Here is a 13,716-nt window from a genome sequence, read left to right on the forward strand (position 1 = left end):
TCTCTGTTTCCTTAACTAAAAAACGCAGCCATCTAAGTAACCCTCTGATTTTTTAATTTTCATTTGTTGTGTAATTTTTAAATATAACAGTTAAGGAATTTATGAGTTTCTTTTCGTAACTGTTACTGAATACTTTTGTTTTTTTTTTAAGATTTTTTTTTTTTTTTTGACAGAAAGATAGTAAGAGAGGGAACACAAACAGGGGGAGTGGGAGAGAGAGAAGCAGGCTTCCTGCTGAGCAGGGAGCCTGATGCAGGGTTCGATCCCATAACTCTGGGATCATGACCTGAGCCAAAGGCTGATGCTCAATGGCTGAGCCACCCAGGTGTCCCTGATTTTTTTTTTAAATGCATTGATCTTTCTCAGGATTATTACCTGGATTATTTAGTCAGAATTATTACCAAGATTGGTTTTTTTTTTTTTTTTTTTAAGATTTTATTTATTTATTTGACAGAGATCACAAGTAGAGAAGTAGGCAGAGAGAGAGAGAGAGAGAGAGGAGGAAGCAGGCTCCCTGCCTAGCAGAGAGCCCAATGAGGGGCTCGATCCCAGGACCCTGAGATCATGACCTGAGCTAAAGGCAGCGGCTTAACCCACTGAGCCACCCAGGCGCCCCTGTTTTTCTTTTTATTTACAAGAATTAATAGTAGTTTACGTCTGATAATATTTCACATAGGAAATAAGGTAAAGAGGTGTTAATGGATTGTAACTTGTTAAGAAATTGACTTTTGTCTTGGAAAGTGAGAGGTAGTAGTGATGTACATTTTAATAACAAAGCATATATGATACTTTTCAGCTCACTTTTTGAATTCAACAAACCTTTGACACCAAACCTAACAAGTATATTACAATAAGGGAAAATTATAAGCAATAGCTCATGAATGTATACCTAAAAATCCTAAGCTAAATATTAGCAGGTTCTCAGTGATAATAAGAAAGAAAATACGTGCTGGCCAGGTAGAATTTATTCCAGAAATGCAAGATTGAGTTAACATTTGAAAATCCACTTAATTTACCACATTAACAGAATAAGGGGGAGAAGAGTAGGAAGAACCTCCTATGATTATTTCAGTAGAAAAAGCATATGATGAAATTTATTACTTAGTCACAATAAACAGCATACAAAATAAGAATAGAAACTTCCTTAATTTGATAAACTTTATCTTCATAAAACCTCTATAGCTAAAATACCAAATAGTGGAATATTGAATGATTTTCTTCTTGAGATCAGGAACAAGATTTCTTCTAGAAATCATCACTTTTTTAAGTGTAGAGCCTGATCAGTGTAGTAAGGCAAGAAAGTGAAATAAATGGTGAAAAGATGGCAAAAGAAGAAACAAAACTGTATTTACTCGCAGATGACATCATATATGTGAAAAATCCAAAGGAATTCACCAACCTTTGGAATTAATAGGTGAATGCAGTAAGGTCAATATATAAAAAAAATACAGCGCAGGCAGAAACCCATTTGGAAAAAAGAGAAGGTGTGATTGTTTGAAAAGCCACCACCTGTGCTTTGACTTTGTTCTTAGAAGTTGTAGCACCTTCTGTTCTTTTGGATTTGTCATGTCCTTCCACTGGTTTCGTTCTTAACAGATTTTCTTCTCTTTTATCACAACTCCATCTTTGTCTTTTGAAAATACAGATATCCCTTGCTATTCATACTCTTACTGTCTATAAACTCTAGAACCAAATAGATTCAAATAGTGAGCAGTTTTTGTGATCATATAGTTCATTGTTTATAAGACATTTTATTTTCACCTTTCAACACCTCTGAATTAAGCTACATCTTATCTGTTTGCGGTTATAATTGGCAACACATTTGTCTTTAGTAGGGGTACATTGTGATAATGTGTTTCCTAGTGATGTCTTGAACTCAGTGAAATGTGCCAGCTAATGTTCTGTGTAGAGAGAATAGAAGGCGGTTCCTGGATAAAACAAGGAGGTGGGATGCTTTTAGGAGTAACGGAGTCTTCTCATTTTTGTCATACAGTTTTATTCACTTCGAACTAGTATTTCTTAGTCTGATATCAGATGTTAACAAGTATACTTTGAAAAGGAGTGTTCCCTTCTCACTGAAATTGGAGAAATGCCAGATTAAACAAGTTACATGGGTTTCTTTAGTTCAGGCCTTCTCACAGCTTTTATGGTAAAATGCATCTTGAAACTAGAAAGTAGGTTTGTATTATTTCCAACTTATTTGAGTATAAAAATCTTTTTGGTCACAACTTTTCAACTTTTTATGGCACGCTCATGAAGGAAACAGTTTATGAGACACTCAGACTGTCTTTAGCACATTATCTTGTGTTTCTCTATAAAGTTATAATGTCATCCTTGTATGATCGTGCAGTTTAGCATCACATGGTATGGTAGGGTAGCATAGAAGAAATTTTTTTTCTGATATTACAGAGAATGGTGACTGAAGTTAGACTGCAAAGTAAATCTGTATCTACTCCATATATTACCGAAGGCAACCATTTCATTATTTTTAGTGATATCTGAGTATTATTTTTTGTTATTGAAGAAAATTATCAGTCAGATTTGATACACCTCAAGTATTATAAAGAACCTTTATTTTTAAACGTCAGTTTTATTGTGTGGAACCAGTATAATTAATAGTATTCTTGGTTTTTATGTTACCTGGAGGCTAAAACATTCTTGAATACTTAGACTAGTGATGAGTTGTCTAATCTTTGTGATGTTTACTAATCTAACTTCATGAAAGCACACTAGAAAATAGTGTCTGGTACTTCTCTGATAGACCCAGATGTTTATATTTTAGTAGCTAAAAGGTCAGGCTTTTTCTCACTGATAATTTGTTTTTGTAATTCTTTTAACCTAATTTTAAGAAGGGAACTCCCTTAACACTTTGGAAACTGTGTTTTTTTTCCTCTGGAAAGTTACATCGTTCACACATATGATTCCATGTTTAGTTTTTGTAACATTCATAGATTACTCTTAAGGGATCTCTAGACTCCTTTCTTAAAAACTGGTAACTGACCACACTCTGGAACCTACAGCTTCCTGCTTTTGAAGAATGAAAAAGGTAGCCTATACACTTTTATTTTCATGAATAGATTGTAAACTTCAGTTTATCATCATTTCAGTTTAATTTAGGTGCAAAACTATTCATTGAGTGTTTACTACATGCCCTGGCACTGTTATAGGCACTGAAGATAGAGTGGTGAATGAAGCAAAAAAAAAGCTGTGCCCTCATGGAATGAATTTTTGAGTTTGTAAGGACATTAGATGCCATTAATTTAAACATTTTCATTTTATAGATGAACAAACTGAGGCCCAAAGAAGGTGCTTGAAGGTGCTTGAAGTTACCCAGAGTGTCATAATTAGTTGGTAACAAGGTTTAGGTACTAGAAGAAGCACAAAGAGGAGAAAGACGTGGTTTTGGTGGTTTTACTGAATAGACAGACACATAAATTAATATATCATTTGGTCATTTTAGTTAGGTGTTTGAATAGGAATAGGAATAAAATTTCATGGAAGGATCTGGGTAGAAGAAATAAATAATTAGGGGTTTGTGGAGGTCTTGACCATTTGGTGCCGAACTTGAGCTAGGTTTAAGGGAATAAGGTCACTTAAAACAGAGGGATCAATGCATCAAAAGGAATGGAGAAAGAAAGCAGTTTCTTAAGTTCTTAACAAAGGTTAATTTCAGAACTATAAATCGTGAACGATCATGTTAAATTGAGGGACAGTATCCAGTTTCCTCCTGTGTCATGCTCTTGTGTACAGTGTTTGTTCTAGTCACTAGGGATACTAAGTAAATGTTTTTAGCAACTAATATTTTCTCAGTGGTGAAGTAATTGCAGTGTCTTTTTCTTGATTTCCAGTTTTTGTATGTTTTTTTCTATAGATATATACTGTTTAGTTTTTTTATTTTATAGTTTATGCCTCAGTCATACCCTTTCAAATCACGAAATGTGGTTTAATTAATAATGTTACAATTATTTAAATAATACATTTATTTCAGTGTACTGATTTTTGACAAAAGTGTTTTAAAATTGGGTTTTATAGAAAAGACAGGTATCATGAATGCTTAATACATTTTTTAATAAATTAAATTTGTATCGGTAGGTGTTGTCTACATCTACTGGCCTAACTAAAACAGTATATAATCCAGCTGCTTTGAAGGCTGCGCAGAAAACCTTACTTGTTTCCACCTCTGCAGTTGATAATAATGAAGCACAGAAAAAAAAACAGGTAAGTACAGATAATAGTGTCCAAAATGTGCATGTGGGAAAGCTTTTCTGCATGTATATGTTTTTTCAAGACTTATCACAAAACAGAACTAAAAGAAAAGTGTATGTTGGCTGCCACTGAACTTCTGTTTTTCATAGTGTAATAATAGGTATTAATTTGGGGTTGAAGGATTCTCTTGAAACTTACATATGTATTTAACTTGTAAACTTTATTTGTTGCCAAATTGTTGCATCTACAACCATTTCTTTCCTCTGGAATATCTGTTTATCGGAAAAATATACAGTAAATATTCTAATGATATTCTTGGTCTCTTTCACTAGGAGGCACTGAAACTTCAGCAAGATGTAAGGAAAAGGAAACAAGAAATTTTAGAAAAGCACATTGAAACACAGAAGGTAAAATATTAGATTTGGCAAAATATATTTATGTTCTTTTAATTTTAAGTAAATTTAATTTGACACTATATAGCTAATCCTAAGAAATATATTTTATGTAATTGGAAAGGGTAAAACTGAAATATTTGTCTGATAAGGTATATATCAGTTGATTTAATGTATTGAGGATGAAGAGCATTAAATGGTGAACTGGGGTTTGGAGTGATTTCACGGAACTCAGGTCGTCAACTTGAAGTGAAAATGAGTGTTTATCAAGATATGTTGCTGCATAGTAGTTTGTCAACTGATAGTGAATTGGAATCTTTTTCTCAGGTTTTTTTTCTGTTGAAATATGTACCTTTCTTTAATTGGCTTGGAATCCTCTAGTTTTGTGTTGTCCAGTATGGTAGATAGTAGCTTCATCCAACTTTTGAGTACTAGAGAAAAGTCTTGTCTAAATTGTTATGTGCTCTGTGGATATAAAATGCATACTAGATTTCAAAGATGTAATATGAAGGAAAAAAGTAAAACATTTCAGTAATTTTTTTGAAATATAGCATTTTGGATATATTGAGTTAAACACAGTATTAACTTTACTGGTTTGGGTTTTTAAAAATCTTTTTAATGTAGCTGCTAGAAAAATGTAAAATTGCATGGTTTACAGTATTTTGTACGGGGTTGCTCTGTGACATTTAATTAGTGTCAGTTTTTGATTATGTCTTGTAATAAAAGTTATGACATTTCAAAATATTGAAAAGGCAGAAACTTCTTACATTTTCACTTAAAATTTCTAATTTAAATTTTAGATATACTTGGTAAAGAGAAATTATAGTACTTTACACCACAAACTGAAACCAGCTTGACTGAGAAAACCTGTAGTATGTGGCATCTTCTCCCCCATATTGCCTTGTTTATCTTTTGATTCCTGTCCATCAGGAATCAGTTGGGGATATCAGTCTTAGGCTAGCCAGTTATTGTTCCCTGTGACAAAGAATGTAAGTAATTTTTTAAGATTTCATTATGTGAAGGGAGCCGTAAAACTTCCTCTGGTTCTTTCTGGGCTGCAGACTACATTTGGAGTGGGAATACTTAGGGCCAGTAATAATCACAAGGATTGGAAAGTAAAATTATTGATATTACTTTAAATTGACAACTTTTCGGTGGTCAGATTGAATTTCTTATGTTTGTGATTTGAACTTATATTCTGAGAGACCAGTGATAACGTGAAACTCTTGACAAAGTGTGCCAAGATTAAGACTTGAGATAGCACCACCAAAATCTGTTATTCTGCTTAGAAGTTGTAAGCCTTGCCATAAATATATAAATTAAAACTAGTAGTTATTTATTTTTATGTTTATTTTGCTGTGTTTGCTTTGTTAATAGTATGAGGAATAAGTATCTTAATTTTTTCTTTTTAAAAAATTTGGCAGATGTTAATTTCAAAACTGGAGAAAAACAAATCAATGAAGTCTGAAGATAAAGCAGAAATAATGAAAACTTTAGAGGTTTTGACCAAAAATATTACCAAATTGAAAGATGAAGTCAAAGCTGTTTCTCCTGGACGCTGTCTTCCAAAAAGTATAAAAACCAAGACTCAGGTATTTTACTTCGTGTTGTTCTTCATTATACCACTTACTAAAAAACATTTAACATTTAAATGCTTTAAGATTATTTTCCTTTTAGGTAATATCTTTTGCTTAAAATCCGACTATTATATGCTAACATTTTTTCCCTCCTTCATTAATTAATAGTAAATATGTATAGATAAGCAAACTCTATTATTCTTTTAAATCCTGTCTCTATTAATTTTTTAAATTCTTTAGATTACAGTTAGAGTCAGTAATTAGGAGAATAGTTATGGATAATCTTTAAAAGATAACTTGAGTGATACAGGTACTTGAGGGAAGAATTTGAACTTCATTTTATAAGGAGTTCATAGTACAAAAGGTTAAAAACAGAGGTAACATTCCAGAGGCACCTGGGTATCGCAGTTGGTTAAGCATCTGCCTTTGGCTCAGGTTGTGATCTCTGGGTCCTGGAATCAAGTTCCATGTCCGGCTCCCTACTCAGTGGGGAGTCTGCTTCTCTTTCTCCTTCAACCCCTCTGCTTGTTCGTTCTCTCTCTCTCTTTCTGAAATGAATAAGTAAAATCTTAAAAAAACAATAACATTCCAGCAGCCTTATATTGAATTGATTAAAAGGGGGGACATTCAAGTACATCAGTCTGTTGGATGTGAATAAGTGAGGAAGATAATTTCATGTGATAGTAAGTGATTTTTAAAAATCTCCAGTTACACAACATTTATACTTGGTGTTGTGTGTATGTACGTATATGTGTAAAGTCATGAACTCATATTGATATTTCTGATTCTCTCCAGTACCACAGGATGCTTCTTTTCCTCCTCTTATTCCGTATTTTATCTCCTGTTGCCATAATAACAGCTTGCTTCCCACTAACATCAGTACAGTACTCATTTTCACAGTCATTTAATACATTCCACATAGTTCCTGAATTGCTCTAACAATAGCACTTCCGACCATTAAGTAAAAGATTCAAAATGTATTTGTATTTTTTACAAGCTCACAGTATATTCAACTAAGAGTATAGGGTCAGAACTGTGGCCTATGCTTACTTTTTTTCCCCTTTTATGTGATTATGCCATCAAGTTAATGAAGTTAAATGTGTCTATTCGTAGTCAATTTTGGATCTCCCTCCATTTCATTCTTGCTGCCTTTATTTTTTGAATAAAACATAAACATGTTTTGAAAGTTAAATTACATTAAAAAAGTATATATAGAATACCTTTTCCCTTTAATCCCTGCCACTCTATCCCCATTTTTCTCTCCCTTTTGGTATGTGTGTATGTATTCTTTCCTACGTAAAAGCATACTATATATTGCTCATTAACATCTTGTTTTTTGTTTTTGTTTTTTTCTTTTCACAGTTATTTCCTGAAAATTACTTCATATCAGCCCATAGAAATCTCACTCTGGCTTCTGTATGGAAAATGAACTATAGGGAAATGAATGGAAGTAGGAACAAGTTAGGAAGCTATTGTAGTAGTGTAGACCAGAAGTGATTGATGGCTTGGACTAGGGTGGTAGGACTGGAGATACAGAAGGAATGTACGGATTAAATGGGAATGTATAAAAAGCTCTTTGTAAAAAAAAAAAAAAAAAAAGTTTTTTTGTAAATGCAGGATATTAATTTTTGTCACTTAAATTATTAATTACAATTTTCTAGATGCAGAAAGAATTGCTTGATACAGAATTGGATTTATATAAGAAGATGCAAGCTGGAGAAGAAGTCACTGAACTTAGGAGAAAGTATACAGAATTACAGCTGGAAGTATGTTTCACCACAACTACATAGTATGCCAAAGAGAAGCAGATGTAGTCATGGTGGTCAATTTGAAAATATATCCCCCTCATTGTAATTGTTGGTAGTCTATGACATACATACTGGGATTTGGTACAGGAAAGAGAGAAGAAATTAGCAAATTTTTCAGAACTGGTAGAGAAAATCTGTTATTTAGTGAGGGGTGGCGGCAGTTCTACCTTTACACCTAAGTCCTTCCACTTCTAGTGAATTCGGTTCTTTTCCTAATTTTAGTCTCTCCTTCTCCCTGGGACCAAGATCTGTTAAAGCCTTTTCAGTTATTACAAAGATATTCTGTGTGTATACAGACATATTATATTGAGTTGCTGTAAGGATTAGACTTTAGTGGAGAACTGTATTAAAAGCATGCTTACTTAAGTTTTGCCTATAGATGGTGCTGTGGATGTTTATAAAAGAAAATAAACTTCTTCTAATTTAGCTATATGATTGTATAAGAAAAATTTAATGAAATTGATCATTATAATGAGCATTTGTAACATTTAGCAAAACAGTGTTTAAAAATCAGAATTACATTTTGAAGTACAGAGACATTAATGTCATTAATGCAGTTGGTCCTTGGGTACATTTATGATTGATGCCACAATTAAAATTTTTTATATTTTAAATTATTTTGCCCTCATTTGAGAATTATGCTTTTTTTGCCCAAATTTGTTAGCACCTTGATTTTTTTCCTAATAGGACATATTCTGAATTTAGTACTGGCATCCGGGTATTAAAGACTTAACATTTAGTAGCCAAACCACTGTGCTGTCTTAAGGCTCCGTCTTGCCTGTCATAGAAACATAGGATGGTCTCACAACCTGCATACATTTTGCATTCTCTGGAAACTTGATAGGGTTGCCTTTGTATTCTGGCCAAGGGAACAGGTTTTGAAAAAGATAGATTTCTTTCAGTTAAGATAGAAATTGTGTTTTCTTTATTATAGAGATTACTTGCCTGTGTTGGTGGCACTTTATTTTATTTTTAATTTTTATTTATTTTTTTTAATTTCAGTGTTCCAGAATTCATTGTTTGTTGGTGATACTTTAAAAAACAGGTTATTTTTAAAATTTTGGCTCAGAAATTTTAGTAAATAGTGGTTCTACCAGTAATCTTTATTAGTCCATGCTTTGTTTCTCTATCATAATAAAACTAAATGCTGAATGGCATTTTCTGGTTTCCTTGTATGATGGCTAGACTTCAGTTTGTAGTTACCGTTGGAATATGCAATAATGTATTATTTCCCAGAGTGTGTCACTGACCATACCAATTCCATTTTTTTGTTAACATATTAGTGCAAAAAGCTTTTGAGGCCAAATAAATTTGGAAAAGTTTATATTAAACATGCTTGTTACCATAGGGTTTCTTTAGAGGTTTTTGGTTTGTGAATCCCTAAATATACGTATTCAGTATTCAGTATTGCTCAGATTTGTTATGAATCCTCTTTCAGGGAATATTTTGAGATAGTGTTGCTCAAAGCGTATGTCTGTATATGCTGCTCTATTATGAACATTAATCCTTGACCTGTGAAATTTATTATTTGGGTTTTAGATTATTATTTTAACAAATGTTAAGATGAACTGTCTTGAGATGAACAAACAAATATTTATACTTAAAGAGATTTGTCAGTGGTGCCTACTTGACATTTCTGCTTGGATACTTCACATCCTCAGACTCAACCTGTTCAAAATTGAATTTGTTTTGCCCCTAAATTCCATCTACACAGTTACCCAAACCAGAAATCTGGGAATCTTCATTGATTCCTCCCTTTTCTTCATTGTCCATATCAATTAATTACCAAGTTTTATACATATTACCTCCAAATATATCTTAAAATATGTTTACTTCTCTCTGATGCCACCACTGTAGACGAAGCTTCCATCTTGTTGTTGGAGCTATTTTAGTAGCCTGCTGACTGGTTTCCCAGCTTGTTCTTACTTTTTTCTACTCTGTTCTTAAAACTAGCCAGAATAACATGTTAAATACTGATTTGATGGTATCACTCTGCTTTTGTGTTTAAAATGTTTTAACTGATTTTCTTGGCTCTTGGGATAAAATTAAAAATCCTTAATTGTGGTCCTTAAAATTTTTCGTGATATGGTTCTGCCTGTCTCTCTAGCTTTGTTTTTTCCATCGCATGTAGTCCAGTTGAACTGCATTTCCTGTATTCTTGGATGTACCATGTTTCTTTCAAATTCGATTGCTTTGTTCATGCTGTAGCCCACTCCATACCCTTACGTTTTTTGTTCTTTGTGTCTTCTTTGATTCACTGAACACATATTAAATATCTGCTCTCTCAGCTGCTATTGTAAGTGCTAGGGATCAAGTAGAAAATAAAACAAGTATGTATCCTCATGGAGCTTTCGTTCTAGTATCTTACTCATTGCCAGTCTTTAATGTTCTGTTCAAGTCTTTAAAGCATTTCCTTAACTCTTTGCTTTACTTCTCATTAGTACTATTAAGTAACTTGGTTGCTAAAGGTCTCTTACCCCTCTAGGATTTGAGTTTCAGGAAGGAAAGGACTTGCATAGAGGAAGTACTGTTAAATATTTGTGCAGTGAAGGAATGGTATACTATCCATATAGAAAAATGTGGTGGAATATAAGTTATTGTGCTACATTGGTTATAAAGTGATGTTAGTATAAGTGACTAAAATGATGAATTCGAGATAATTATACCTACTGAAGTCCAACAGGCAAACAAATACACTACTTAGAAGTTTTAAGTGGAAAAATAAATTTATTGTATATTTTGTATGTATTAAACTGCTGAAGTAACATTTTAACATTGTGTATTATTTGGAAATCAAGAATTGCTGGTGTTTTTAAGATACAGTCTGATATCTTGGAAAGTAGGAACTTAGTAGAAAAAGGCACATTTAAACAAAACGTTGTTTAAATCCATGTTATTTTGTTTTCTAATTGCATCGGCTACCTAAAATGCTTTCACTTTAAAAACTAAAACCCTCAGGGGTGCCTGGGTGGCTCAGTGGGCTAATAAGCCTTTGCCTTCGGCTTGGGTCATGATCCCAGGGTCCTGGGATCAAGCCCCATGTTGGGCTCTCTGCTCAGGGGAGCCTACCCCCGCTCCTCCACCTGCCTCTCTGCCTCTCTGTCAAATAAATAAATAAAATCTTTTTTAAAAAAAAAAACAAAAACTAAAACCCTACCTTAAATTATGAGATCCTTTCATAGGCCAGTATTTGAATATGATGTCAAATTGTATAAAAGATGGACTATTCTCACAGAATATATGTAACACGGCCTGTGTTAGAAATTGTGACGTTTAACTTGTGTGTCTGATCTCTTCAAGGCTGCAAAACGAGGGATCCTTTCATCTGGTCGGGGTAGAGGAATTCACTCAAGAGGTCGAGGTGCAGCTCATGGCCGAGGCAGGGGTCGAGGTCGAGGTCGAGGTGTGCCTGGTCATGCCGTGGTGGATCATCGTCCCAGGGCATTGGAGATTTCTGCGTTTACAGAGAGTGATAGAGAAGATCTTCTTCCTCATTTTGCGGTACTTTCTTACTGTCCAACAGAACACATACTAATAATCATTGTTGGGGATAATGGATATTGAAGGGCAAATTATGAAAATATGAGTAATTTAAACCCTTTAATCTGACCAAAGGGTTTGATTAATCCATAATAGTCTTTTGCTAATTATTTAAAAAATAAACTGAGGGATTTTTTTTGTTTGTTTAATTACTGTCTGGAAGACAGGTTGCTATTCTTAACAGTAGGCCTTCAGATATTGTGAAATGAATGATTTAAATTTTGCTGTTTCAGAGGGGAATGTCCTATAGTTTAGTTTCATTTGATATATACATGGAATAGAAAACTTAACACATCGCAAAGGCCACCCAGATACTTTAAAATTAAGATGGAATTTTATGTCTTAATACCATATTCTTGATCTTGCTGACCTTAGAAATGAAACAAGAGAAAATTTTGATATATGACCTGGAAGTTGCCTGTATTCACTGGCAGGATATAATTAAAGGGAGTAAGTCTAATGTAGACCTATGAGAAAGGAGAATGAGATTCTAGTCCTGGCTAACCCATTATTTTACTTGGACTTCCTGGGATCCATTGGGCTTGTGTGTAGAATAGAAATTATATTTGCCTAAAGGCCTTTTCAACTTAAATATTGTGATTCTTAGTGGTATCTCAAAGATTAGTTACTAAGCATCGGCCTTGCCTTCAGGACTATAGTAATTGCTCTGGAGATACAAAAGAAATAACCAGTTCTTCACCTTCAAAGGCTTTATATATATTGTTTTAACACAAGGCAGTTAAAGTAAGCTGCAAACATAATTTACCACATCATCAAGCTAAATTTATTAAAAACTGTAAGTACTTGAGTAACTCAGAAAAGTATCTTTCACATAGGCATATGATGGAAAAAGAATAGTATAGGAGAATTTCATAAGGTAGGAAAACTGGAGCTTAGATCTTGAAGGATCAGTAAGCTTATAGATAGGTACACAAAAGATTGAATCTTTTGGAAATTCTGATTTAGATGTTTGACAGTTATATTCTAGGCTGTTAATAGAAGTTACAAAGGTGAAACTATATTTTGTCAGGACATAGGGAATTATTGAAAGAAATGGAAAATATTAAAGAAGTAACAAAAATGATTAATATTTAAGGATGAGGAGTCTGGAAAGTCTTGTGCTTGATGGTTTCAAAGGGAGAAAGAAAGGGATCAGAGAACTACAAAGGATCTTAGAGATAATTTAACCCAATTTTTGTCTGTTACTCACCCCAGCTTCTCCCACCCCTTTCACAAAGGAAAGGAGATTCAGATAATTGTTTTGCCTGCAGTTATATAGCAAAGAATATGCTAAAATAATCCAGATACACCAGTGAGTTTGTTATAATGTATTTTAGTGACAACTAGGATGGGTTTTGGTTTTATAAATATTCAGAGTCTCTAAATGGAGATGCTTGTGTGTATTTAGAGATTTGAACTCCTTTCAAAGTTAGTAGTGGTAATGCACATTTAAAAATAGTCTTTAAGAATGGTGCATGTTTAACATTTAGTTCTCTGTCTCAACCTGCGATTTGAACATGTGACAAGTAACAGAAGAAAACTGCGTTATTATAGGACCATTAACTGTTAACAGATTGTGATTAACAACATGCTTTCATTAATTTATCCACCTAAACCAGTAGTAGTATTAGTAATAAAAATAATAGCTAAAAGTTTTAGAGCATTTATTTTGTGGCAGGTATTATTCTGAGTGTCTTATATAATTCATTATATTTTGCGTTATCTCAACATCTCTGAGGTACGTACCCACTTTAGAGATGAAGATGAACTATGAAGAGATTAAGTAACTTGTTCAAGTTCAAACAGCTAGTAACACAGAGCTGAAAGGAGCTGATTGATGCTAGAGTATTGTTATTTTTACAGAAATTTTCAATATGGGGAGTGTGTGTGTGTGTGTGTGTGTGTGTGTATTTAATGAGATTATAGTTATTTTGTTTTGGGGTAGGAAAGAAGGCAGGTATTAGTAATGATAAAGGACTAGAATTTTATATGATAAAGGTTGCTGTTTAAAGGAAATATGATAAAAAAAAATCCTTCTACATAGAGAAAAAATAAAATCCAACAAAACAAAAGCAAGCATAATTTATTTAGTTTTTTTTTTAGCGTGTGCTGTGTAGAGGAGTATGTAATAGGAGTGAAAGCAAGGTCAGTTCGGATGTTAAATCAAAAGACCTAGACTCTCCTGCTATTTAA

General features: G+C 33.3%; 1 protein-coding gene across 19 annotated transcripts in view; it reads left to right on the top strand.

Moving 5' to 3' along the window:
* Positions 1 to 13,716, top strand: part of RBM26 (RNA binding motif protein 26) — an 86,366-nt gene that overhangs the window by 53,704 nt on the left and 18,946 nt on the right. For all 19 annotated transcript variants that reach the window (XM_004754426.3, XM_045070903.1, XM_045070896.1 and 16 more), the window contains 5 exons: positions 4,093 to 4,218; positions 4,539 to 4,613; positions 6,023 to 6,190; positions 7,837 to 7,941; positions 11,284 to 11,484. In XM_004754426.3, the coding sequence (XP_004754483.1) occupies positions 4,093 to 4,218; positions 4,539 to 4,613; positions 6,023 to 6,190; positions 7,837 to 7,941; positions 11,284 to 11,484 (675 nt within the window). The remainder of the gene's footprint in view (positions 1 to 4,092; positions 4,219 to 4,538; positions 4,614 to 6,022; positions 6,191 to 7,836; positions 7,942 to 11,283; positions 11,485 to 13,716) is intronic.

The sequence above is a fragment of the Mustela putorius genome, unplaced genomic scaffold (assembly GCF_011764305.1).
Source record: "Mustela putorius furo isolate JIRA1106 unplaced genomic scaffold, ASM1176430v1.1 tig00003974_pilon_pilon_pilon, whole genome shotgun sequence".
In the NCBI taxonomy this organism is placed as follows: Eukaryota; Metazoa; Chordata; class Mammalia; order Carnivora; family Mustelidae; genus Mustela; species Mustela putorius.